General features: G+C 46.7%; 1 protein-coding gene across 11 annotated transcripts in view; it reads right to left on the bottom strand.

Moving 5' to 3' along the window:
* The window catches only part of WNK2 (WNK lysine deficient protein kinase 2), a 96380-nt gene that overhangs the window by 13029 nt on the left and 55440 nt on the right, over window positions 1–27911 (bottom strand). For 7 of the 11 annotated variants that reach the window (XM_058844873.1, XM_058844880.1, XM_058844879.1 and 4 more), the window contains 17 exons: window positions 27334–27870; window positions 24113–24427; window positions 21285–21334; window positions 20490–20655; window positions 20293–20409; window positions 19989–20156; window positions 19373–19418; window positions 19083–19199; window positions 17497–18626; window positions 15878–15929; window positions 15372–15427; window positions 14610–15298; window positions 13917–14131; window positions 12210–12419; window positions 11201–11299; window positions 5185–5229; window positions 3437–3690 (listed from right to left, as the gene is read on the bottom strand). In XM_058844873.1, coding sequence (XP_058700856.1) covers window positions 3437–3690; window positions 5185–5229; window positions 11201–11299; window positions 12210–12419; window positions 13917–14131; window positions 14610–15298; window positions 15372–15427; window positions 15878–15929; window positions 17497–18626; window positions 19083–19199; window positions 19373–19418; window positions 19989–20156; window positions 20293–20409; window positions 20490–20655; window positions 21285–21334; window positions 24113–24427; window positions 27334–27870 — 4266 coding nt within the window. The remainder of the gene's footprint in view (window positions 1–3436; window positions 3691–5184; window positions 5230–11200; window positions 11300–12209; window positions 12420–13916; window positions 14132–14609; window positions 15299–15371; window positions 15428–15877; window positions 15930–17496; window positions 18627–19082; window positions 19200–19372; window positions 19419–19988; window positions 20157–20292; window positions 20410–20489; window positions 20656–21284; window positions 21335–24112; window positions 24428–27333; window positions 27871–27911) is intronic. The other 4 variants (XM_058844874.1, XM_058844875.1, XM_058844881.1 and 1 more) reach the window with 4 other exon arrangements.

The raw sequence follows: 27911 nt of genomic DNA, 5'->3' as shown, positions 1-27911 counted from the left end.
GTTTCTTTTCTATTTCCAGCCTTAAAGAGTAGCCTTCACTTAGTTAAAAAATAATATTATTTTATTCACAGCGAACAATTTGCTGCTGGTGGTAGAAGGAGTCTTGAGTAAAAAAGAGATAACTCAGGGAAGCAAGTCCTCTGTTCCAGGGGGAAAGAGATTTCAGGTCAGCCATACACTGCCCTCCATATTTGTAACAGTAGGTTGAACAGTAAGAGAAAATTTTAAATTGAAAGACATATTTTTCTATTTAGATATATAGTTAATATTTTATATTTTTTTATTGTTTAATGAGTTTTCCATCGTGGGACAACTCCACTCCTACTCCTGTATGAACCCCTTTAGGGAGGCATTTCTCTCTACAATAACTCCCAGAGACAAGGCAGAAGTGAAGGTACAAATCCTGCCACCCCCAGCCCCTCATTTCTGACCATCACAAAGGACTGGTTTTCTCAAAAAAAAGACAGCTTTTCCCAAAACTAAGCCCATGTCAGACAGCCCACCCTAACAGCTCCGTACTACCTTGTTCCAGTTTAAAAAAAAAACACAAAAGGCTTAAGAATCACCTTGTTTCCTACTTATCCAGCCTTTATTTCCAACATAAAACCTTATTATAACCTTCTCTGATGGGCTGGCAATCTCCTTAGTGCTCCTTATTCTTTGCTTACAAAGGCATTTTTGATCAAAAGAGGTGACAAAAGACGGTGTTACCAGATGAACTGAAGAAGTACAGCCTGAGCTTCAGATTCTCTCTCTTGGAAAGCTATTTTTTTCCATCCTTATGTGATTTCCCAAGTTCTTTTTGTCTTTCCAGTTGACTCAGCCGTGATTCAGAACAGGTTCAGCTCCCCATGGAGCTCATCCCTCCAACACTGATACACAGATCACTTGTCCAGCTGTCCACACCAGGAGTCCTCTCACGCTGCTCCCCTCCTGTTCCTTCTGTCATTTCTCTCCCAACACCATGCAGCTCTCTTCTCCCTCAACTTCAATCTCCCCTTCAGGGTCAGTTTCAGAGGGCACAAACAGCAGGATGATGCTGAACTCCCAAACCAACCCTTGTCAAACTCTTCTATATCACACCTGCCACCTGCAGCATCCTGTGCCACCTTCATGGCCAAAACACTCAACAAGAACGACAGCAGCAGAGTTTGCCACCTGCCCCCGTGTCTCTGCTGCAGCCAGCACGGGCCTTATCAACACTTCATGCCCCAAAGCACCCCAGCTCTCACCCAGCCCAGGGCTCCAGCTGATTCAACAAGGAATGACACCAAATGTAGAGCAGGGAATCCCAACCTCTCCGTGCCCTTGGTAAATCACCTCCAAAAAACTTCAGCAGCTCTGCTGATTCCCTGGAACAGCTGCCACGTTTCAGAAAGACACAAACCCTCTGAGATCCAGTGTACTGAGACAGGGACATTCCTGCTGCTCTCACAGTGACACACTGCCTTCTCCACAGGCTTTGAGACAGGGACACCAAGACTGCAGGAGGCAAAATCAACCCCAATTTGATACTAACAGATGATTTAAATAAGTAAAATAACCACTTGTTTCTCCAGAGATACAGGTGGGCAAAACACCCACATCAACAACTTCAAACTTCTGCAGTGGTCTCAGGGGAAAGACACAAAATGCTGCAAAAAGCACATCAAAAGAAAGTAAGAAGTTGTTGTGGTGCATTGTTGTTCATTATATTTGATTCAATTACATTCTTTATTGTTAAGTTGTACCCCCCCCCCATGTTAATACTTTGGTCCCAGTTGTGCCCTCCTACCCCAGCTGCCAATCCACCCTGATACCTGCCCCTTGTTCTCGAATGTTCCCTGATCCCCCTCCCACTAAGTTGTCAATCCTCTCCTGTGCCAACCTCTGCCTGGACCGCCCCCTTTGGAATTCCCCTGTTCCTCTGAGCCCCATTGGCCCATGTGCCCCACTCTCCTCCCCTGCTGTTCCCCATTGGTTTATGTATTATCTAATAATTCATAAACCAGCCTTGTGCTCCTCCCCTAAGTCTTCCCTATTGGTTTATTATTTGTGCACTCCCCTTGCTCCCTCCCCCACTCATAAGTTGCTGTATCGCCTGTATCATTTCCTTCCCTGGAACCTTGGAGAGGATAAATCCCATTTGGAAGGCACATGGAAGAGCTCTCCCTTGTCCTTGCTCCTGCCCTGGAGGCTGGCCAGCCTGTGCCATGGAGCATCAGCCCTAATCTGCCCGGCTTTCCAGGGACAGCCCGCTCTGGGCTCGGTGCTGGGAGCTGGCTGGGGAAAAATCCAGCACCGCGTCAAGAAGTGACTTAACAAAATCTGTGCCCCTCCCCACCACTTTATGGAAATCTTCAGTTTGGGTTTACTAGCACCAACTTTGACTTATTTTATGAAAACTGCTAGGGTCATAAGTAGACATTGCTTATGCTTGAGCTGGTTAAAGCATTACTGAGTAAAAGGATAATTTACTCCCTTAGGAGCCCAGGTTCACCAAACCAGGAACCAAAGCAGGCACACTGGTGAGGTTCCTGCTTTGGAACATTTCACCGCACCAACAGCTACAGAGCTACTAATGCTACAGGATTTTTTCCTTCTACATCCCAAAAAGGCAGTGGTTTGCTGTCCAAATCTAGTTCTCTTGCTTTGAGAGGATTACAAAACAGCTCCTCGCTGTTATTTTTCTCTACTTTGGCTCAGTCTGCAGTCTTCCAAGAAAATGAACCCAGCAAAAATTATTAGTCAAAGGATGTCCACCTGTGAGAAGGAAGCGGTTTGGAAAGCCGAGCAGGGATGGCCAGAATGGTGAACTGGGATTGTGGATGTGTGCTCATTCCCTGCTGTGCTGCCTGTGCATCCCTCAGCAGCACTGACCGCACACACGGCGCACCCACAGCAGCTCTGTCCTGCTGCTGACACTGCAAGGGACCAGTGGGGCTTTCCAATTCCCTGTTTCTTGTAGGATACTTTGACAGCGCTTCTGAGGCTGCCATTGTCCAACAAGCAAAGGTCAGCACACCCCCAGCTGTGCCCTCTCCCAGCACACGACTCACTCCAGTTCCACTCAAACAACGGCTCCCAACCACAGAGCCACCAGCCCCTGTTCTGAGGAAGGTTAATATTAAACATCAAAAAGAAAACTTTAGTAATAGCTGAAACTGAAGTTGAGCAACAGATAATAATGACTGGAGTATTGCTGTGTATCACTGTTATTAAGCAGTTTGGAATTTAAAAATATATATTTTTATATATTGCTGCCCATATATCCCTTAAGATTATTCCAAAGGACAATTTTTAAAAAAATTGATTTAGTACTGAATGAAAAGAGCCGGACATTTCTAGAAAGCATTTATCTGGAGTAATTTTAGTCTATGTCCTCCTCCACATCTGAGTTCTCCAAAGGCTGTCAGACACATAGCAAAAGGTATGTCCTTCAAGGAGGGCCACTTACTCCACATGTCTCATTCTGCGTCTGCATGGGGTTAGCCTTTGGCTCCATGTCTTGCCTTTTTTGGTTCTGCTTCAGTTGGTTTAGAGAAGGTTTTGCCTGTGCAGCTCCAACAGTTTTGCTCGTCCACTGGTCCACCAACTTGTGCAGGTCGTCTGTGAACGTCCCTTTCTTGTTGTTACTGTTGTTGGCCTGAACCTGCAGCGTCGACTGCGGCAGGGGCTCAGGACATGTCACCAGGCTGTTGGTCGAGGATCCTGGAAAATCACACAGACAGCTGAGATGGTGTCTCTGCCTCACCCCTGCAGCTCAAACCCCTTCTCACCTACTGCCACTCCAAGGGTGGCTTTTTGGATTTCTAACCCTCCCCCTCCTGGCTGCAGAACACCTTTGCTTGAAGAAATGGTCCAAGTCCAATGGGTTCGCATTTTCTACATCATGTTACCTCGGCCACTAACTCGTCTTGAGTGAAATTAGGGACAGGGAGTGAAGCCAGGAATGCAGTTCCATAAAGCTGACATTCCATACATCATCTCCTCAGAGACTACCAGGAGGAAGAGGGAGGTGGAATGTATTGCTAACACTGCAAGCAATTATAAAATTAATTTACCATTTATTTTACTTGCGTAAGTTTACTGTCCTCCTGGAAAAATGTCATTGCCATAGGGGTTACAGGCAGGGCTGGCTCCTGCACCTCAAGGGCTCTGCAAGCCCACCACCTCTCTTGATGATGCCAGGACCATTCACATGGCTTTTTGTGCATTTTGGGGGAAAAAACCCCAACAGGACCATGAAATTATAAAGAGAGAGGAGAAAGGATGTAGTGGGGGGGAGTGACTGTTTGAGACAAAGAGAGAACTTTTGATACAAATAAAAGCAATCAGGAAGACTATTGATAGAGGTTTAATTTTGTATGTTGACTTCTTTCTAGAAGAACTAGTAAAAAAAATAAATTTCTGTCCTTTTTCTGCTTAGTGACTGCAAGTCTGACACAGCAAGCTCAGCAGAATTCTGCAACTGAAGGAGTCTGAATCTGACCAAAGTAGAAAACGCAAAGTAACTTCTCAGCTAATATATTTGAGCTAGCTAAAGATTGGAAATAAAGACCATCTCTCCAAGCAAAAAAGTTCACAGAACTCTAGTAAAATTATTATATAAGCAAACATGAACACTGAGTATTTTCTCTGTTAATCAGTTACCAGCCAAATGAAACCAATTACACTAATTAGTCCTACAGTTATATAAAACACATTAATAACCTCTAAATGATCATGCATTCAACCTGCAACATCACTTCTAAGTGAATACTCCTCAATTCCTTTTCCTTTACTTGGGGCAAAAGTGAGAAAAGTAAGGATTTTGAGAGGAAAGCTCTTCAACTGGTGTTTAATATTTCATGCAGCTCAAGTGGCCTGGGATGGTTTTAAGCTATCAATTCCTCCAGCAGAGAACTGCAGTCATCTAAAGGTGTGTATTTCAGAGACAGACACTGGACCCAGTTTCCTGGCCGCATGCGTGCACGGTCTCAAACACAGAACACCACGACTCTCTTGAAGCATGCGAGATTCCCAAGACATCACAGCACATGCATTACTCTCAAAGTATCACAATTTATACACTCTAGTTTCATATAAGTGCATCAGCTCTAGTTATTAAACAACTAGCTTTTAGTAAAAAATAATAATAATAAAAAAGCAAAGAGCATCCCATGCCATGAAGGAAATACTGAGAAACAAAAATGGGATAGTTACTACTACTGTGATCTTTGCCTAGACATAGTCGTTTCAAGGTGGACCCTACAAGGTAAAACAATACAAGACACACAGAATTAGGTAAGACTAAACACAACAAATCGGACGGACAAGCTTCTGTACTTTTAAGCAATCAAAAAGTAGTTATTATGCAAGAAAGGACAGACAAAGTCAGCAGTTCAGGTGAGTAAAGGAAGCCTAAATAACTGGACAGCTCAAACCTTCCTTAATGTGCAGCCATTCAAAAGCATTGGAAAGTACCACAGCATGCCAAAAGCAAGGGCTCGTGACTTAAAGATGCATTTGTTTGGGATTTTTTTGGTTGGTTTTTAATTTTTTTAAAAATTTTCTTTCTTTTCCTTTTTTTTTTTTTTTTTTCCCAAATCGCCTTGGCTTTCTGCTAGAAGGTTTTGATTTGTTTCCTATTAATGCAGGAAATGATGTCAATTTAGTTTGTGATTGGAGGCCAAAAATGCTTTCAGGAACAAGTCAAGCTAGTCTGGCTGCAAAGACAAACCATAAAACAACCCCAAAAATCTTGTTTTACAAGTCCAAAAAGATACATTGTTCTGCAGGTCTGAGGCCAATTGTTTCCAAATAGTTTATTTGTAGGATTTGTGTCTAAATGTGAGACTCTGAACTTCAATTGAACAAAACTGTGAATGAGTTTTCCTTATGCCTTGTCCAAGTGCAGAAAAATAATCCATCAGGGTAGCCAAGTTTTAATTTAACTAAACTAGGTGTTTTTTTCATTATTATCTCATTCCATCCTTCATCATGATTTTACAGGCTGTTGATAGAGAGCAGAGTGCCAGAAGTGTGCCGAGACCCCGACTCCACTGTCAGATCTTGCCAGACATCGGCACCGTTGCTATTTGGGTGCCAAATTTCCTGAAAGGTATTTTGGACTTGGTAAGAAGAATATTGTTATGGGATGGGGGGAGATGAGTGTCTGACATGGGCTATGGTGGGTTCATCGGGAAGAAGCACTTGAAACCATGAGCAAAATCAGACTGGGGCAAAAAAGTAAGATACAGGATGGATGTGCTTTTTCTCTAGAGTAAACAGTGATGTTAACATTTTGTTACTGTGCCAGAAATGCAGCTTTAAACTCAGAGATTGCAGGTCCAGGCTGACACAGGCCCTGAATGAGTCTTCAGAGGAGAAGGAAGCGATTTCAGTCAGAGACTGAGGAAGAGAAAGTAAGGAAACGAGGAAGGGAGGAAGTAAGGGAGAAGAGATGTTTGTGCTTAGATATGGTTGGCATGAGGAACAGAGAACTGCTTTGAAAGAATTTATTATTATTTCATATAGTCCATACAGGTGTCTACCCTGGGAAAATCAGGACATGACTACAAAATACAAGCATGACCAAGTTCAGTTCCCATCTCAGAGCCCAGATAGGAAACAGTCACATTCACAACTCAACCATCTGTCTTGTATTCTTGTATCTTTTGCCCTTTTCTCCCTTAGATATACCTTACCTTGCCTATCCCAAAGTCAGCTACCAATTCCCACCATGGAAACAAGTCCCCAGGGTGGCAGTGGCCACAGCAGCAATCCTAGAAGGATATTTCCTGCTATTTCCCACAGCAACAGGCACTTCTGAGCACCATATCAATGCAGATGGAAAGCACCTGCCTGCAAGAAATAAAAGCAGGCAGCTGACTGCAGTACATGCTCAAATGCATGTAAAAACACCTTCATCACCAACCCCTCTGCTTCCTGCACACCCAGCACAGGCTTCCCAGCACCTGAGGTGCCAAACCCAAGCCAGGGACGTGCCAGAGAGCGGCGATACTCAACACACTCGTGAACACCCTCCTGAGGGGTGTCAGCTCTGAGGAAAATATCACAGCAGAGTCAGGCACCGAGAAGAGAGCTGCTCCTCCCAGCAGCATCACTCCAGCGTGGGGCTCGGGAGATGGGAAACATTCCCTAAGTGGTGAGGCTGCCTCAAGCAGGGACTGACAGTCATCAGCCACGGCTGGTTATGAACTGAAATTCAATTAAAAATTCACTTTGTAGATCTAATTCGCCAGATTAATTGTATTACCGCTAAAATTAACGTGTTTAAGAACTGTAAAGTTAAGGAGATGAATAATAATTAAGATTAAATATAAGACTGCAAATGTTCAGCAGAGCATTTTACCTCCAATCCCAGATCTCATATCTGAGGAATTAAATAGCTATCATACAGAACAGAAAAAATCCACTGTCCCATATTTGCACTAACAGCTGCCAAAAAGCTGGAAAGCTTCAAAAAATGGAAATGCCAATACACTGCTAGACCATTTCCATAATTGCATATGCACATACAGTATATGAATTGCTACAGACCTGGCAAAAATTGCATTACACAAGATTCCAAGCCTAAGCCAAATGGAGCTTTGAAAATTCCACTCACAATCAGTGGAAACTCTTCCCTAGGGCACCCTTGCAGTTTAATCCATGAAAGGAACTCAGGATAGAATTACGCCAAAGCCCATCAAAAATATTTCATGAGACATACGAAGGTGAAGTCAATATTGGACATGGACAACAGATCAAGATCAAGAAATCCTGGAGAACACTGTGAAAGTGTTCAAGTCCAATGGATCTTGTAACCAGAGCAAGATCCTTGTGATACTGTCTTTAATCCATTTGAACATTTATTTTTAAACTTGTTGCCAACTTTCCTGCCAGTGCAGTCTTGCTGGCATATCCCACCTCACCAAAGGGCTGGTTTTCTTTAACCAATTTCTGAAAATGCAGCACAGTGTTTCCCAACAGCTCTCAAACAAAAACAAACACCAGGGAAACCTTGACTTGTGGAATAGAGCCAGGGCTCTGAACTGTCAGGAAGTGCCACCAAGCTGTGGGCACTGGACAGCCATGTCCCAGCCCTGTACAGCTGCACAGAGGATGGAATCCTATCTGCAGTGCTTTGGGTTGGAAGGACCTTAAAGCCCATCCAGTTCCACACTGCCATGGGCACGGCCACCTTTCACAATCCCAGGGTGTTCCCAGCCCTGTCCAACCTGCCCCTGGACATTCCAGGGATGGGGCATAGATACAAACACACTTAGCACCTAATCCAAATGCTTGGTTTTGCCTGCCTGCTGAGTCCACTGACATCCCTTCCAGAGGGGAAGGAGCCAGGCCAACTGGTATTGCCAACATCATCACCTTCAAATAATAGAATTAAAGGATGGTTTACATTGGAAGGGACCTTAAAATTCCATCTTGTTCCAACCCCCTGCCATGGGCAGGGACACCTTACACTAGACCAGGCTGCTCAAAGCTCCATCCAACCTGGCCTTCCCCAAGCACTGTTTTTCCTGAAGGCTGCTCTGGATCCCAGCTCCACAGAGCATCCTGCTGTCCATCCTGCCCACTGCTGTCCCAGCCCCAGCCCCCCTTGGAAAGGACAGGAATGCACCCAGCCCCAGTCCTTCACTCACACACACACACCCCACTCCTGCTGGGCTCACAGGAAAACAAGCTGGAATAGCCTTGTGTCCCACCAAACCTGCCCATGCTGAGCTCTCCAGGTGAGAGGCTCCCCAGTGAGTCTCCCCAGGTGAGAGTCTCCCCAGTGAGAGTCTCCCCAGTGAGAGTCTCCCCAGTGAGTCTCCCCAGTGAGAGTCTCCCCAGTGAGAGTCTCCCCAGTGAGAGTCTCCCCATTGAGAGTCTCCCCAGGTGAGAGGCTCCCCAGGTGAGAGGCTCCCCAGTGAGAGTCTCCCCCAGGTGAGAGTCTCCCCAGGTGAGAGGCTCCCCAGGTGAGAGGCTCCCCAGTGAGAGTCTCCCCCAGGTGAGAGTCTCCCCAGGTGAGAGGCTCCCCAGGTGAGAGGCTCCCCAGGTGAGAGGCTCCCCATTGAGACGCTCCCCAGGTGAGAGGCTCCCCAGGTGAGAGGCTCCCCAGGTGAGAGGCTCCCCCAGGTGAGAGGCTCCCCATTGAGACGCTCCCCAGGTGAGAGGCTCCCCAGGTGAGAGTCTCCCCCAGGTGAGAGTCTCCCCCAGGTGAGAGGCTCCCCAGGTGAGAGTCTCCCCAGGTGAGAGTCTCCCCCAGGTGAGAGGCTCCCCCAGGTGAGAGTCTCCCCAGTGAGAGTCTCCCCAGGTGAAAGGCTCCCCTGGCTGTGCTCTCACGACTGGGACCCTCAGGGTCACCCAGGACTGCAGTGCCACTTTAAGTGTCTGAACTGCCGCCCATCTCCTGGTGTGACTCAGGGACGGGGGAGGCCAAAACTCCCCCAGCACTCGCCCAGAATCTGAGAGAGCACATGGGCTGAGAACAGAAAGCAATTAGTCATGCTGAGTTATTCAAGCATCAGGAAACTTCACGATTCAAAAGATTTACATATTCCCTTGGTTTCATTCACAACATCCATGCACCCAAACATTTTTAATACACTTGTTTTTAATTGCCATCTCCCAGACTTTTTGTATCCTACTGACTAGTAATTCCATGGAAGATTAATGGAAGAACTTCTGGGAATTACATGTGCAGAAGAAAAAAATTACTGTAGCCACTGTTAACACCAAACGGGAACATCTGGGAGCTGAGAATTTCTCTCAGGTTCTCAGAAAAAATCCAGAAAAGCAAAATTGTCTCATGACTTCACCAGTCAAAAGCTTACATGATAATAAATTCTGTAAATGTCAGTCACCTGAGTGTTTGGGCTTTCAGGGAGCTCAAACAAAAAAAATCAAGATTATTTTTAAAAATACTGTTTATTCATAAAATTAGAAGGAGTGTATTGGAGTGGTCTTGTGCCTTTGACTTGACCCACTTGGACTGTAATGAGCAGTGCAGAACTCCAAGGGGAGATCCAATTCTACTGTAAACCCAAAGTTATTTAACCAAACACTTTCTCAAGCACGCTATCAGCCCCTCTAAGGTTATATGTAAGTGGCCTATAGTACCTGTTCAGCACAACATATCTTTATTGTACAAGCAAAAGCCGTTTGCCTAAAAAGCAGCATCTACAATTGGGTAAAAAAGTCTTAGATTTTTTCATTAAATTGCTTGATATCATTTGGTGGAATTGCCAATTACTTTAGAAGTCAGAAAAATAGGGTACAAATAGAAGGTGCACAGTTATTTGAGACAAACTCCTGGATCCTAGCAATCCATTTCCAAGTATCATCTGAATATCTGATATTGCTTTTTACTTATTTATGCTTTGATGAACTGCTAATTGACTTCATCTCTGAGGTCACATAAGGTCATAAGAAAATAAACTGAGTCAAGTGCTTCAGCCAGATCAACTTACACAAAAAGTTGATGGGACTCTCCCTTGGAGCAACCAGATCCTCCTGCTGCTTATGAGTGCATCAAAAAACTGCTCATTTAAACTAATTAAAGTGACTACATGGGGAAAAGCCCACCTGGGACAGAGATTTGGAAAGAACTAGCTGGAGCACTGTTGTCTCAGCATTTCCACATGCAAAGAGCGGGGAAAAAAATTAAAGAAAATAGAGTGGATATAAACAGTACTGTATATTGAGTTAATACAGCCCTTGTATGGAAGTTATACCCTCCAGTGACCTTCTAGAATTGTATCAGCTTGCTACATGCATGTCTTCAGAGTCCAAACATGTGTGAAAGAGACCATTCGTCTACAGAAGGATGGATTTCGTTTTGTTGTCGCTGGAACCGGGACAGCAGACATGTATATTTGCCACATTGCAAATAAAATTACTTCAACAGAAATCACATAAAGTACAAAAGCTTTGATAAGTCCAGGGTAAAATTTACCATCAGTCTATATATAATAAATGATGAGATCTTCCACACATGCTTTTGGTGCCCAGGCACGAGCCAAAAGCAGTGCAAAAAAAGCTTTCATACGAAAAATTAATATAAATAAGGTGTGTTCATGATGATTACTTAAAAGAAAGAGAAAAAGAAAGAAAAGATGGTTCAGAAAAAGGGGCATCCTGCCAAACATATTAGAGATATAAACCATGGAATTGGAAAAAGGGGGTAAAAGAAAGATGGACTGTGATAAAATACAAAAGAACAAATACAAACAGATGGACAAAGACACAGGTCCACTGAGGAATCTGGTACGAGGTTTGCTACTAGATTTATAGGTCACTCTCTCAGACGTTTGGTGGAAAACCGTCCAGCCTGTAAATGAATATAAAGGGAAGAAAACAAAGACACTTATAAAGTACAAGTAGCTGTGATCAGATGTCCTAAACCATCAGTCAAATCAGCTTTGTTAGTTAAACCTCCACATCTCCCCCTTAACTTTGCCAAAGAGGAGCAAGTTCACTGACCATACACAAAGGATGCAATAACAGCAGAAGAGGACAGATAAATATTTTGTAGATTAGTTTGGCAGGATGTGCAATGAGAAGAAGGTATTTTAATCATCATTGGAACTTCCCATATGCATAGCAAAAAGATCAGTCAAAGCCTACGACGGGGGCAATACACAGAGGTCTCAGAGCTGGGGTCTTGGGAGCACAGCCAGTCTACAGTCCTGTGGCTGGGACTCCAAAATTATGCACAAAATGAACCCCTTATAGAAGGGAAACATAACTTGGTCCCCTGGGTTTGGTTTTCTTTTAATTTCATTTTTATTTTCTCTCATGCCCAAGATGGTTTGGTAGTTTATAACGAGGAACTTGGGGTCTATCAGAATCAAGAGGCTAAAAAAAATGAAATAAAGCAAACATTCTTCTAGCCTTCTGCATCTTTTCTTTTCCATTCATTTTTCCTCAGGAATCTGTAAGGCAGACTCCAGAGATGGTATTAGGATAAAGCCACTGCTGGCAAAACTGAAAGGCATTTCTTTCCCCAGAATTAGGGATGTCTTGGGCACGCCTTCTCGAGTGTTGGTAACACTCGGTAAAATACTTAAATTTTACTCTTCTAACAATACCACACAATGCTCTTTTTAAAGATAAGCCAGTAATTTGGATTGTCAAAGGTTCGTGTTCCTCTATCACTCCTAAAAAGTTCAAGCCTAAGGGAAGGGAGCTAATTTTAGGATGTGCTGGAAGAGACACAAAAGAGGCGGCAGGAAAATCACCTTGGCCAGAGCTTGCGTTGGCATCGGCAGCGTCGGGGCCCAGGCCGGAGCAGATGTCAGAGGACAGAGAGGCTTTGACAGAGCAGGGCTGCTGGGTCTGCACAGCCTTGCCAAAGGCTGAGCTGGGAGGCACCGCGGCTGCTTCAGGGGAGCCTGGCTGCGATTTACTGCTTTCTTTGTGGGGTGAGTCTTTAGAGTCTGAAAGGTTACCTGAAAGAGCAAACAAACACAACACATGCCATGGCAAAAGCCAGGAAAACTCTGAACAAAAAAACCCTGCCTAAAAGTAACCCATATTTTGAGGCAAGAGGAACAGCTGTTCACCGTTCTGATGTACTGGATGCAGCACAGACTTTGGGGACAGCCTGCACCAGAAATTATCCACACCTCCTATCACTGATCCTGTTTCTCCAAGAATCTCCTGGAGCAGGTTTGATTTTTACAGTTTCTCCTCTGTGTTTTCAGAAGCATCAGAAGGAGGACTGCTGGAATGAAGAGAGAGCTGCTGGGGTGCTGAGGAGGAGGATGAACACACAGAATGATGAAACAGGACACAGAGGTCTGCTCTCCCACACCAAAGGTGAAATTAAGCAAATGGAGAAAAATAAAAAGTTGCAGCAAAGGCACAAGGAACTTTTTATTTATAGCTATTTGAGTATAATTGTCATGCCACTATTAGATGCTTCTGCTGATAAATTCATGCAGCACATGACTGCAAAGGTATTTTGGTTCTTAAGCCTCTTTAGCTGAGATATTTGTGTAGACAAAAGTACAGATTGGGACATTTATGTAGATATCTACAGGTAAGTATCAATATATAAATATCTAGATAGATGTAGAAGTACAGACAGTATCACACACTGCTTCAGTCCCTGTGGGCAAGAACACTCAGTCTCAAGATGGGCCACAGAACTTACTGCCTCTGAATGTATTTATTTTTCCCAACTCAGCTGAAATTCTTAGCTAAAAGCAAAATCCTCCTCAACACCCTGTCTATAAATATTGATGCAACAAAATTCAAAGGGGCCCTAGTGATGCAGTAATATTGAAAACAGGAGGCAACAGGTTTGAAATAAAGGGTGAATGCTGGAAATGCTGCTGCTACCCCAAATAACAGCATGAAGTAAGCTGAAGAAAAATGATGCATATTCTATTCTATGTTTTGCTGAAGAAATAGGTACTGGGGTTTATCAATATTTCCCAGGTAAACGATACTTCTGTATTTTTCCAAGAGATAAAAAACTCCAGACTGCAGCAGTGTGTGAAAATCTCACACTACTTCAGATGGCCAAAGTATCTACCATGTTTTTGTAACTGCTTTTACCTCCCATCCTTTGGGAGAGCAAATGCAATCCCATCCTTTATATATGGCATCTTGGAGGAAAATGTAAACAACAATAAATTCAATAGAGCATAACAGCACCTAAGAAGTGAATACAAACATCAGTAAATTGCATTTGGAGAATGGGGGAGATGTAACCAGGCTGTTTTCCAAATGAAAATGAAATATCATTCCTCTGCTAAGCACTGTAGCCACTGCAGAGCAGGCAGGTATGGCTCTCCACCAGGAGCTGGGACAAGGCTGTCCAGAAGCATGCCAGCTCAACACCAACAAGAACTCCGTCCTTTCCAGCAGTCCCAGCCATCACACAGCAGAGCCACAACCGACACAAGCAGCAGGTGAAGGGAAGCACCCAGGGTACCTACTTGTGCTTGATGTTCCACTCCTGAGCTGCTGGACCAGAGGGTTTAAGAGTTTTCCAGCTTTCAATTTGTTTTTGCTGGTTCTTCGGCGCCGGCCGCTCGGCGGGGCAGAGTGAAGGAAGCCCAGGTTGGGAGGAAGGGGTTTCCCCAGCCGAATATACAGTGCCTCTATCTCATTCTTCTGCTGTGTCTGCAGCTCAGCAATCTCTTTCATATGCCTAAAAAATAAAAGGACTCTGCTAGCAATAAATTTGATAAAGCACCACATCCTGATAGTGTAATTAATTGTAAAAGAAGAAACAAAACAGTTGTTGATTATAAAACAATCAGCTGCTCATCCCCAAGTACACAAAGCTACAAAATCTATTGGTGGTGACTCCCCATCCCTGGAAGTGTCCAAGGCCAGGTTGGATGGGGCTTGGAGCCACCTTATACAATAGAAGGGGCAGGGGTTGGAATGAGATGACCTTTAAGGTCCTTTCCAACCCAAAACATTCTGGGATTCTATGAGTTATTCTCTAACTGGAACTGGCAGATAAGGCGATGCACAGCAGGATGCACGGTGGGGGAAGATCCTGGCAATGCCTCATTTACCCAGAACCAGCTCACTCCTCACAGCTCTGCTCATCCTAAGCTGAGCTGCTGCCAAGGTATGGTAACACAAGCCTCTTTTGCATCACTTGCAACCCAACATACTTTTCTCTCAGGTTCTGCAATTCTTTCTTCATATCAGCATCTTCGAACTCCGAGTCGTTGTCACTGCTCATGTAGGACGACTGCGAGTGGATGGACGTGATGTTGATGGTAGGAATCTTCGCACCTTGCCCGTTGGGTGACTCTGGCCCGGGGGAGCCACCTTTGCCGGATCTCTGCAGAAAAGCAGCTGCTTTTTTAATTAAGTCCGCAGCTGTGCTGCTGGGGGGGGAGAGCTGTGCAGCTGCAGCCGCCGCCGGCTGCCGCGGGAAGGGCTCGTCGGCGGAGTCGCTCGAGGCCTGGTCGCACAGGACGTCCACGGACGAGGCCGTCTGGACCCTGCGCACGGCAGCTTTCATGTCCGGGCTGGAGGGCAGCTCGTCCAGGTACACGTCCGGCGGCGCCGAGAACCGCAAGCAGTGCGGTGCCGCTAAAGTTAACTCGTCCTGTGTGCTGATGACTGAAAACCTGCCAATGGTTTTGGCTGGTGTGCCGCTCTCCTGAGCCCCAGCCTGTTTTCCACAGGAACCAGAGCCTGGAGAGCCGTCCCTGTGGAAGTTACTCATCGCCCCATCTGCTGCCGCTCGCCGCATCACGCTCGCCGTGTGCGCGGGTGAAACCGTCCTCTCTGCCTCCTCGCTCCTCTGGAAAGTCTCCATCTGTGGAGCTGTGCCTGATGATGGAGGTGCAACCTGGAGAAATCAAGAGAGCTTAATGAAAGGAACTGTAACAATCAAGCAGAAAACCGCTCCTAGTTCTGGTTACCTGAAGAAGGCCTTTTGCTTGAGCAGCAGGAGCTGGAGTGATGCTTGCAGCTGGACCTGTTTTAAAGTTGGGAAAAAAAAAAGTTGTCTAGAATGCTTTAATATAATAAAAGCCAATGTTTTTATCGTGATAAACTGAAGTGTACCACTGAGGAATAATTCTAAACCCCAATCTTTTTAATACAGGATTAAAAATGCAGGAGGCAATAGCAATGGCAATATAAAATATCTGCAGGTAGGCAGATCTAGAGATTTAGTGATTTGGGGGATTCAAATAATGATAGGTGTGTGGAATTTCATTAGTCAGTTAAAAAATTTTAAGGAGAAAAACAGAAGAATGAAACCTGCATGGTACATTGAGCCTGAACTATTCTGGTGTTCTTGATGTGTCAGAGACACACAGGGCTGCTGAGCATGGAGGGGCTGCTGTCCCATGCCTGCCTGACACACACTGACACCGAGCAGGGATGGCCAGAGGAGCATTACCTGTTCCACCTGCTGACCCACCTCTTGCCTCTGAGGGATGAGCACTCACACCAGTGACTTCTGGCTTGTCCAACTTTCAGTAAAAGGAAAAAAGAAACACAATTTCAGTCTCACTCACAAAGTAGGATGTGTTCTCCTTCCCCGCATCCCCTTGCTGCCCTGGCACTACCAGGGAATACTGAACTATTGCACAGTGCCTGTGGAGGTGCTTCAAGCCTTGCCTCCAACTCCCCCATTTTTGTCTCCTTCCTTGGAAGAAATAAAGCAGTGGCAGCATCGCAATTGGAGCTGCAGCCCCAGCTACAAAAACCCAGTATATGATACATACACACACGCCTGGGGCTTTGTTCTGGTTTGCTTTCCCAGCCTGACTGTGGATTCCTCATCTGTATGTCTGTCTTCAGAAGTTCTATGTCTCTTCCCTTATTGGCACGGATTTTAAATTTTAATAGGACAAACTCCAATTACTGGAGAGACATAACACCTTTCACAGAGTGAGAATTCTGTTTGCTGTAGAAAGTCATTTATCATTAGGAAACAACATGCTCTAAAGAGTCACTCAAGTACAGCTGCTTTCCTGTACCATACAGCACCTCTCAAGCAGTTGATGGAGTCCCTCCAGCTGATGCTACACAGAACAGGCTCAGCCTTGCTAGTGGGGATGGAGTTAGCTCCAGAAATGCCACTTTTGAGGTAAGACATAGAATCATAGAATGGTTTGGGTTGAATAGGGCTTCAAAGCTCATCCCATTTCACCCCCTGCTATGTGCAGGGACACTTTTTATTAATTCTAGGTTGCTCCAAGCCCCATCCAACCTGGCCTTGGACACTGCCAGGAGTGGGACAGCCACAGCTTCTCTGGGCAACCCATGCCAGGGCCTGGAATAGACACTGACCTAGCACAATGTGCTGCAAATCTGATGATTTCATAAACTCAGAATTTTATCTGAAAAAACCTAACATGGGAGGTCAACTGAGAGAGAATAACCACTGCCCCAGAGCAGCTGCTACCTCTCTCGTTAGAGGCTTCTGTGGCAGTCTTGCTCTACCAAGCTCAGGAGAAGACAAAAGAAACTATTACAGGAAACAGAATAAACTCCTGCCAATGGAATGTGTGCCTCTGGCTGCAGCATGTGGACAAGGCAAAGGCACTTGAAGTGTTTGCTTTATCCAGGCTGGCTTGGAAGGCAGTAATTGCAACCACTGCCATTAATTTATACTTAAACTTGAAGCAAAATCGCCTTCATTAGAATTAGAATGACCATACCACACCATGTGTTTGTATTCTTAAACTACAAAAAATTGACACATTTCTGCCTGCTCTGGACAGGACGTGAGAGGAGATGAATCAAAGTATTGTACCACTTCTAAATCCAAAGGGGAAGTCTGGCTTCTGCTAGCAAGCAATTCTGAAAAATGAGTTGGGATGCATTGGACAAGAGAAATTTAAGCAGGCTTTCACACAGGAAAGCAGTCAGCAGGCAAAGGTGACACACTCTGGAGCAGGGATATGAAATGTTTAGGGAAGCAAAAGATCTACACACGTCCCACCACAGAAGAGCAAGTTCTGAGATCTGCCCTGGGGCCAGTGCTACAGGCTGGCTTTGAGGGGATGAAGGGCAGAGCCACCAGGGACTGACCAGCGCTGGGCAGGGCAAGGCCTCCGAGGGCACGAGGGGCACCAGTGGCTCAGCAGCAGCTTTCACCTCCTGGCTGCTGTCGGGGATGCTGCCGCCCGCTTCTCTCCCATCTGACACCGGGGCAGGACCTTGATCTTCGGGGAAAGGTGGTAAGGTAAATTCACTGTCGCCCTGTTCGGGTGGCACAGAGGTGTCCGGCGTCCCCGCTGATGCCGAAGAAGTCGGAACGTATTCCTGGTACAGCAAATTGCGCAGCTTCTCATCGAGGCTTTTAATCGTGTTGTCCACAAAGTCCACCCGGGGGGGTCCCTCGCCGTCAGACTCGGCGGTGCCGGGGGGGTTCTGCTGCTGGAGCAGGCTGACCCCTGCCAGCCCCGGGCCACCCTGTGCCCCTGGCAGCTGCTGGGCCGCAGCCAGCGGCACCTGCGTGGGGCTCTGGAGCTGGGACCCCGCCAAGCCCAGCCCGTCGGGGCCAGCGGGGAAGGGCTGGCTGCCGAAGGGCCCCGCGCCGGGCTGGCCACCCTCCGGCACCACGGTGTGCTCTGGCACCATGGCATGCTCTGGCACCACGGTGTGCTCCGGCACCATGGCATGCTCTGGCACCATGGCATGCTCTGGCACCACGGTGTGCTCCGGCACCATGGCATGCTCTGGCACCATGGCATGCTCCGGCACCACGGCGTGCTCCGGCACCACGGCGTGCTCTGGCACCACGGTGTCGGGCAGCGGCCCCGGAGCCGCTGGCACGGCCGTGTGAGCCCCCACGCTGCAGCAGGCGACCTCCAGGTCAGGCACACACACCGGCTCATCCGCCTGCGGCTGCAGCTGGGGGGCCGTGGCTTCGGGGGGCTCCTCCGGCCCCACGGCTTGGGGGGCGGGGAGGCCGGGCTGGGGGTGCTCCGGGTGACCCCCGCCGGCCACCGCAGGCTCCGCGATGCTCGGGGCAGACGCCGCTGGGGCTGGGAACTCTGGCTGGCTCGCTGCGCTGGCAGGAGCTGCTGCAGCGGGGGCTGGTGCCAAGGACAGGGTGTCACTGACCCCTGAGTGCGGGGGAAGCTGCTGGCCAGCCCCAACCCCGGGCGCCTCTGGCACTGCAGAGCTCATCGGCTGGTCATCCGACTGCTCTGGGTCTAGAGAGAACACAAACAAAAGGTGAACTTTTAAAGGAAAGGAAATCACTGCCAAGCCCCCCAGTCTGCTGCAGCGACAGCCCACTAGTGATTCTCATCAGCAAAGAGCTGTTATGCACATCGAACGAGAATTTTCAGATTATGCAAAAAATATTTCACTGAAAAGACACTACAGTGATAAGAATTTCAGCTACCCCATAGCATAAGGTATAAATAAAATACATAAGGTATATGCATAAGGTATATTAAAATACTGACACTTTACTGAAATGTAGATAAAGATTCCCAGTTCGGTTCAACAGCAGAAACACACTGTAAATGCACAGCTTAACAAAATTAATCGTTTTCTTCCTCTGACTAAATCAAGTGAAACCATCACAGCTGAGTGAGGTGAGGACAGAAGAGAGACAACACAGCAGCTCTGGAGAAGACATTTTCTATAAAGTTTGGAGATACCTGGCCCTTCTGTCTGCTGGGCACTGGGAGGCACCGGGGGAGAAAACTCGGGGGCATCCGTAGTAGGGTTTTCCACCACTGGACATATAATAAACCACCTTTTTCCAGTATGCAAAACTAGGGATGAGAAGAAAATATTATTAAACACATGAATTTCCATTATCTCCAGACCATGACTTTGTCCTGATTTCACAGGATGGTTTGGGTTGGAAGAGACCTTAAAGGCCATCTAGTTCCAGCTCCATGCTATTAGCAGGGACACTTTCCACTAGAAATTCAAAAACTCTTACCATTTTGCTGATACACGGGTGTCTTCATTTGAGACTGACGCTTCTCCTGTTAAAGAAACAAAAGAAGAAATAGCTGGGTCAGTGCAAGAGGAGCATCATCCCACTCCTATTATAAAGCTTAACACAGCAAAAGTGTTATTTTTCCAGTTAAGAAACCTTTTTGCTGCAGTCAGCAACCTCAGGATCTCTTCCAGGGAAGCTGCAGGGTTCTGGGGACCAGCACGGAACACCAACGATACGGGCTCCCGTTCATGAAACCATTTATTCAGCATTGGAACAAACTCAGGTCCGGAACAGAGAGCTCCAAACAGAGGCACAGCAGAGGTTTTTGAGGGACAGAACTTTTGAGGGTCTCCACCCTTGAGGGTGGAGTTCAGGGCCAGGGACCAGTTGAAGCACAGCAAGGGAGAACCCCCCAGGGACTCAAACCCGATCAGAACACCTGGGCCGCCCTTCACAAGGGGTTTGGGGTGGGACAATGGAACTTTGTCTCCCCCCAGACACGTCGCAACACCTTTTTATTTATTTTTTTCAACATAACATGCAGAAATAATTAAACTGTCTGGCTGTTAAGGAAAAAGAATCCAACTAGCAATCTTTATTTAGCATTTCTTACATCACTCATTTCAAGCCTATCAGCATCTTGTTGGGGACTTGTTCCCTGGTCAGAACTTCGCTCTCCTTCTGTATCCTCACTGAGCATATCTTCTGCTTTATCAATGATATCCTTCATTTGCTCAATAAAAGTCTCTTTTTCACTTTGCAAGATGAATTCATTCTCCACCTAGAAGGCCACATCAAAATAAAGGGGAAAACAGACATTTTTTATTAATGCCTCTTTCCACAGCTCAGGCAAGAAGCACACACAAGGGGTTGAAGCAACTGGGAGCGCTGAGAGCCTGTGGGCAGCCACATCTCACCATGTAAGTAGCAATTTCCTCTGGCGCATCACCATCCAAGTCAAACTTGAACGTCACCATTTTGTGGTTATGGGTTTCAAGCTGGCACTCCACCATCTTATCCCCTGTGTTACACACCTGCATGCAGAGATTAACAACCCTTATTCCTGGCAAAGCCAAAGGAACCCTAGAGTTACCCTCCAACAAGTTGTACTTGCATTTAATATGGTCAGCTTGGGTCTGTTGGATTTCTCCTGGCGGGAACGAGCACGCGTGGATTTCTTATGCTTCTTTGAAGACTTTCCCTCTTGCTTTCCACTTCCTGCTGCTCCTTCCAAGCTGTCACTCATCTCTTTACCAGGAGCAACATCTGGACTCAGGTAGCTTCACAAGGGAAAGGAAGAACAACCCCAAAATAAAGCCAGAGTCATGCATCACATATAAGCTATGTAATAGAGGCTGCAAAAAGGGGCACATTTGCACTTTTTTAGGCCCAAACTGAGTCAACTGGAAGATACACAGTGAGTGAAGGGCACTACTCCACACCAGGCACATACTCTGGCTAAAACACCTATCAAGAAATGATCTATTAATGTTTTTGGCAGTAACACAGCAAACGTCCCATTACTCTGAATATATCCCTACATCCCCCAACACCTTCACTTCAAGGGTCCTGACAGTCTGCTCTGAACTGCACAAGTTCCTACTTTTCTAAGCTGAAGTTTTCTCAGTTCCTGCCTTTCTTCTCTCCCAGCAGAAGGGCAAACAGGTTAGGTTTACTGCAGAGGGAGGAAAAGAGAAGTTCCATACAGCTGTACATACACCAAGGCTAGGATGCTGCACCCAAACTAAGGAACTGAAAGAGCTGCAGGTGCCAGAATGGGCACACTGCACACAGGACATTTTCAGCTTCTCCCCTAGACATCTTTCCAGTCCATCTCCTTTTGGTCAGGTCAGAAAAAACAGCCTCCAAAAAGCAAGCATTTCTTATGTCAAAGAGGTGATAACAATACCTTTCGCAACTCTGGGACAGAGCTTGGAGTTTATCCTGTATTGCCTGCTCCTAAAATGCAAAAATAAAAGTCATTTAAGCAAACATATTTTATTAGCAGACGAAAAATACCTTTAAGAAAGGGTTTGCTGTTGGCACCAGTAACCCTAAAACCATTCTGTTTAACCAGTTTTTGGAACCTGGAAATAAAATAAATGTCCTATTTTTCCCTTCCAACATCACTTCTGTCCAAGGCACCAACCACTTTTTCAGATAGAGCCATTGACCTGCCAGTTCCCTTCCTCTGCCCATAGCAGATGAGATGGTGAAAGGAATAAAACAGTTCTCACCACCATTGCAAAACCTGATTGAGGGACAATTCCACATCAGCACCCACTGTCTTTTATTTTTGAATGTATCTGCTAATTTGCTTCATTGCTTTATATAGTTTCCTGAAAGATACTCAGTATTTTCATTGTGTTTGGTTTAGTGGGAAAATTTCTGAGGTACTTACAAACAAAAGATAAAAATTCATCATTTAAGAACTCCACTCTTACATTGTGTCTTGTTGTCCTCTACACAAATTTCCCCTAAAAGCTTCCCTCTTCAGTGGTTGCAGCTCTGGGACAGACATCATAGCATGATTTTCACACTGGGTAGATCCATTCTCACAGAATTTGTGACAGTGCTGCAGGCCCTGCTGTAACAAACTGAGCATGTATGCACACAGACACACACACCTGTGCATGTACAGACCTGTGTTATACACTCACACCAGATACACCCATAAATAGGTATCATTTTACATACATTTATAAACACTCATCTATAAAATCCTGCTACAGACACACAGCTAGGAACAACCCTCGACTGCCATCGCCACACTGAGTGCTCAAGCAGTGGTGAGCTGGGGTTAAAAGCTCAGTGGGGAACTGGTCAGCCCCACTGGTTCTGTGTCACTTAACCAGTCAGCCCCACTGGTTCTGTGTCACTTAACCAGTCAGCCCCACTCCTTGGCTGTAACATCACACATAAGCCATGCCAAGCTTAAATGCAGTTTCAATAAAACTGCAACATCAATGAACAGTGAGAACACAGACATAATGTATCACCATTCTGGTAATGCACTTAACCAAGTGCCTTACAAAACCTCTTTTGCCTGACTGGTGCAGGCTGGTTTGGATGCAAGTGCTGCCACGTGCCTGAACACAACAGAAGGGATAAAAATGTTATGGCAGAGTAGAAACAAAATGCAGTGTTTTGATTATACAGGCAGGTATGAAACTTCTCTTACACCCAAGGAAATTTCAGCAATATATGTCAGAAAACCAGCATGGAGAGGATGTGGATTGGCACTTGCTTCATTTTTTAAAATGAATGAGAGAAGGGGGTTAACTTAGAGATGCACGTGAGAACAAAAAGAACAAACCAGTGGTTAAATGTTCTGAGGGATGTGGGATGTGAAGGACAGATGTGTGCCATGAGTTTCTCAGGAGAACTTGTATCCCCCGTATCACAGTGCACAACAATGAGGTTTGTTCATATTTCAAGAATCTCTAATGGAATGGACCTTGCACTGAAGGCACCAGCACCGACCCTGCCATGAGCTGTGCATTCAGAAAAAAGACAGCTGGAGAAGGAATACCTTCAGTGATGGATATGCCTGACCCAGCCCAGCTCTCCTGGGGAGTCTGCAGGTGCAGCACTGCAGACAGGCTCTGCCATTCCTGCCACACCTGACCAACAGGATACAGACACTCACCAGGAAATGTCCTACATCACAGCAGGAACGCTGATGAGGTAAGAATTAAACTGCCATTGATGGACAGGAAAAATGGGGAACCATTTTTAGGGTTAGCACAGCCCTTCCAGAGCATCTTCTGAAGGCAGCATTGAGTTGTGCCTCCAATGGAATTTCAGGCTGCACTGGAGTCAAGGCATGTGACAAACCATGGAAACATGGGCAAAACCAAGAGATTAATTTTGAAAAGGTGAAATACATACTTTGGGAGGAAAGAGAACAGAGACTCAAGAGGAATGACTCTGAACACAGAATCACAGAGGGACATTTCCATCCAGAAGTGGAGAACAAATCAGACTTATCAGGTAGAAATGCCAAAGCTTTTTTTTTTTGCTTTATTAACAGGGAGCTGAAGAGAAGGAAATGTCCTGTGATGTTCTGTCAAGACTAAAGATTAAACAATTATGTGGAAAGAAAAGTCAAAATAGAAGACAGGAGGAGCTGACAGTTCTATAAGGAAAACAATAAAAAGCATCCTGCTTCTATGACCACAGAGAATTGGGAATGCCTATGAGTATGTGAAGAAACAAAAACCCCAGAGCTACAGCAGACATCAGGCAATACAGGAGGATACAATGCTGAATGAAATGGAAATTGGGCTCAAGCTGAAGAGCATGAAGGGCTTTCACACCACAAAGATTCAGATTGTGGAGCAGTTTCTTAGGGCAAATGATGGTTGGTTGAAGAAGTGCTTGAGACATTTCAAACAAGACTGGACAAAACATGGGTGAAACTCTACAGAACATCTTCTAACTCACCCACAGTGAGAATTTCCTGATTTCTATCTCTGTGCTTGTGCTCAGCTACAGACAAAGAGGCGCTTAGTCCTGCTGCCTCATGAATTCAGTGAGACATTTCCTGAGCTAGAACATCAGGTTTCATTTGGAATAGCCAATTATTCGCTGACCCAGAGCTGCTGGCATCGAGGAGCAGCAGCTCGGCACGCTGAGGAGATGACCTCCCTTGTGCAACAAGCCCACTGTTTCACACAGAAGTAACTAAGAAGATTAAGGCTGAGGCTGGTGAGTTACTTCAGAGGAAGGCTCTACCTCTTGAGATGTGTCTGCGCCTGCCGCGACAGCCGAGCAGGGAGCTGGCAGCTGCTGGCCCAGTGGCTGGGAAAGATCAGGCTGAAGCTGCAGCAGAGCAGAGGGCTGGAGAGGCAGGCCAGGCTCTATGGGGACAGGCGGGGCAGCCGTGGCAAGGCTGCCATGGACCTGGGGAACGCCTTCAGGAGCGACGCAGGGCGGCACCAGCTCCGGCTGCAGCTGCAACGGCGGTGACATGACCATGGAGGGTTGCACCGGCAGCACGGGCACCTGGGCTCCAGCCTCCAGAGCAAACTGAGCGTGTCCAGGCATGGGCTGCAACACAACGAGAGCTGTTAGCACACACCTCTGCGCCAGGGGCTCGCACAGATGCGACAAGGGAGCAATGTCACCCGTCTGCATGAAGAAAGGACTCAAACTTCACAGTGCAACTGGGTTTGGGTGCTCTCAGTAACAACTACAGAGGTTAAACTTCCTATGAGATAACCAAATAAAAGCTAAGGATTCTCTCTGTACAATTATTACAAAGTGCATTGCTTAGGTATTAGTTTATTAGTCGGGACAAAGTCAGATTTTGCTAAGAAATGAAAAATCACAGAATCCCAGAATGGTTTGTGATGGATATAATTTCAAAGCTCATCACAGCCCCTGCCATGGGCAGGGACACCTTCCACTGTCCCAGGATGCTCCAAGCCCTGCCTAACCTGGTCCTCTACACTTCCAGTGATCCAGAGGCAGACAGCTTTTATAGGTGCCCTGTGCCAGGGCCTCCCCACCCTCACAGCCAAAAATTCCTTTCCCATATCACATCCAGCCCTGCCCTCTGGCAGTGGAAGCCATTCCTCCTTGTCCTGTCCCTCTATCCTTTGTCCCCAGTCCCTCTCCAGCTCTCCTTGAGCCCCTTTAGGCCCTGGAAGGGGCTCTGAGATCTCTCTGGAGCCTTCTCTTCTCCCAGGGAGTCTATCCCCAGCTCTCCCAGCCTGGCTCCAGAGCAGAGGGGCTCCAGCCCGCAGAGCATCTCCGTGGCCTCCTCTGGACTTGCTGTAAGCTCTTAGGTGATGAATTCATACTCCTGAATACTTTGCTCTGCTTTCAACACCCCCAAGCTGTCCATGCAGAGAAAAACACACTCTGCTCATAACCTAACTCAGGATATATTAAGAAATCTGCCATAGATGTAGAACCAGGAGCTGGCACAAATGACACAATTAACTCCTTCACTGAATATTTACCAGTGCCCTACTTCAGTTTCGTGCAGTTTACACACTCAAGTCCCAACTTAACCCTTGATGTGCCAAGCCCCAAGGCCCTAGTCCTGCCAACACTTCCATGTGGCCAGAGGGAGTTTCACTTATCTCAGTGGATTTCTCCAGTGCATTAAAATAACTTGAGTGCGTAAGCACTTGGTGGGAACCAGACCCAGGCGACAGGATGCCAGCTACCTTAGAGACTGGGTTGTTATTCTGCATAACAGTCCTTTTGGGTTGTACATTTAAAAACAGAACATTCTCCTTTTAGGTACATCATGTATTTTTCCAGGGGGACTGAGCTTGTGGGAAGAGGAAGAAGGAAAGAAAGAAGCATATGGAAGAAAAAAAAGGTCTTTTAGTACTAGGTAAAAGTGTGCTAAATTTTCACTTTTTTGAAGTACCATCACATAGAGAGACTTTAGGCTATTGGAAAATACATTAAAAAAATAAGACTCAGATGAGAACTAGGCCAGGTGATTTCATTGCTGCATGCTCTCTGCAGGTTCTGGGTATGAGCCGAAATTTTATTGCAGGTTTTAATGTGGATAAAAGTAAAGACAGGATGTGCTTTACAACACCTCAGAGTTACATGGCTGCCCAAGGGGTGGGCTGTTAGACTGACAAGTGTAGTGCAATGCCACAGAAGAGTGGTCCAATTTTAAATCTTATATAATTAGAATAATTCACAAAATATCTCAATGTCAAATCACAGAATCACAGAATATTCCAACTTGCAAGGGACCCACAAGGATCATCAAGTCCAGCTCTTAAGTGAATGGCCCATACAGACAAACCCAGGAAAAACAACATGGCCTTATATACAGAAATACCTCTCCACCAGAAGTCCTCAAATCAGAACCATGTTTTTTTAAATATTCCTCTGCATACTATAATAGCTGTTTTTTATCCTAAATTCTTCCATATGCAACCCTTCCGTACATATTTGATAGTTAATGACTGTGTCAAGGATGTCAAGCTGATGGGAACATCAGCTCTCCAGTTCTGGTATTTGCCATGCTCACTGTGTCTAATGTGCTTGATTCCATTCCCTCTAAAGCCACAGGGAACACTGAGTAACATTCTTGGGCTCCATGCTGCTGACATTCTCAACGACAGTAATTCTGTACCAAATAAATGGCTGAAGAGAGAAATTTAAAAACTATGTACTGCTCTGAAGATGCCGTGACAGGTTGGGATGGGATGTTATGAATTTTAATTAGTGTCTTATGGTGAAGGGATGTGGCAGAATAGAGCTCTTCCAAATGCTTTATTAATAGGTTGAATGCCCTCTCCTGCTTTGGTCAGACTGTATTCCACATTGACATATCACAGATGTGGCAGAAGTGTTTGCAGACTCTGTCAGTCCTGAGGCAGTTTCCGTGTAAATACTGCTAATACGTGAGCTTGTTTGTTCTTCGTTTCTTTCAAGGGGGAAAGGGTCTGCAGCGAGAATCCATCCATGCCCTGCACGTCTGACAGTGCTCTTCCACACAGTTTTCCAGAGCCCTTACCAGAGGGCTACTTTCCTTTGCTGTTTTAAAGATGTTCTAGACACCAAAACAACTGCACTGCTCCCACCAGCTCTGCCACACTTGCTGTGTATACCCAGCAGGCGCTGCATCCCACATGGAGCAGCCACGGGCACTGGCAAGGCTTGGCACACCCTCCTGACCCAGGAGAACCACAGCTCACACTTGCCCAGATCTGAGAGGAAGAAGGAAGAGGAAATTCAGAAAGTGCTCCGCTCATTCACTGTCCAAAGCCAGCTGGTTACGCCCTATACCCTTGCTAGCCCCTGTCCCTGGGTGAGGACATCACCTGCTACCCCACAGCTCACAGCTTCAGCCACCACCTCCAGAACCGAGGGCGAGAAGTCAACAGAACACCTCAAGAGCAGGGATTAGTGGTGGTGAGGAAGAGAGCCCCAGGAGGGGCCGTGCCCCAGAGCACGGCACGTTACCGCGCATTTACCTGGTGAGCGGCGGCGGGAGCGGCCAGAGCCGGCTCGGGAGTGTGGATGACACCGGGCTGCAGGGCCGGAGGCGGCGGCTGCGGCTGGGACACGGGCTGGGAGCTCTGGCCGTGGTGGGGCGAGGGCGCGTCGCCGGGCAGCAGGGGCTGGAAGGCGGGCTGGAACACGGGCTGCTGCGGCAGCGGCGGCACCGCGGCGTGAGGCGGCAGCGGCGGCACCCCCGGCGGCGCCACCGCCAGCAGAGGGATGGTGGCCGCCGCAGGCATGTTTGGCACGATGGGCTGGCAGGGCAGGACCAGAGAAGCCACGGTGGTGTGAGGAAGGTTGACGGCCTGCATGGGCAGGGCGGGGGAGTTGGGCGCCATGGGCAGCGTGGGGTTCATGGGCAGGCTGGGCAGGATGACGGCCGGAGCGAAGTACTGGGAAGGAGCGGGAATGGGGGGCACGTTCGCAGCGGGGATGTCAGACAGGTTTGCAGGAAGGCTGTCAAGCCCTGCCAGAGGAGTAATTGCAGGAATGACAGGAAACTGAGGAATCTGAAAAAAATGCAATATCGTATAAATTGCCAGTGCTTTCG

This window comes from Poecile atricapillus, chromosome 9 (genome assembly GCF_030490865.1).
Source record: "Poecile atricapillus isolate bPoeAtr1 chromosome 9, bPoeAtr1.hap1, whole genome shotgun sequence".
In the NCBI taxonomy this organism is placed as follows: domain Eukaryota; kingdom Metazoa; phylum Chordata; class Aves; order Passeriformes; family Paridae; genus Poecile; species Poecile atricapillus.
Note: the sequence above shows the minus strand (reverse complement) of the source record. Positions and strands in the feature narration are given on the sequence as shown.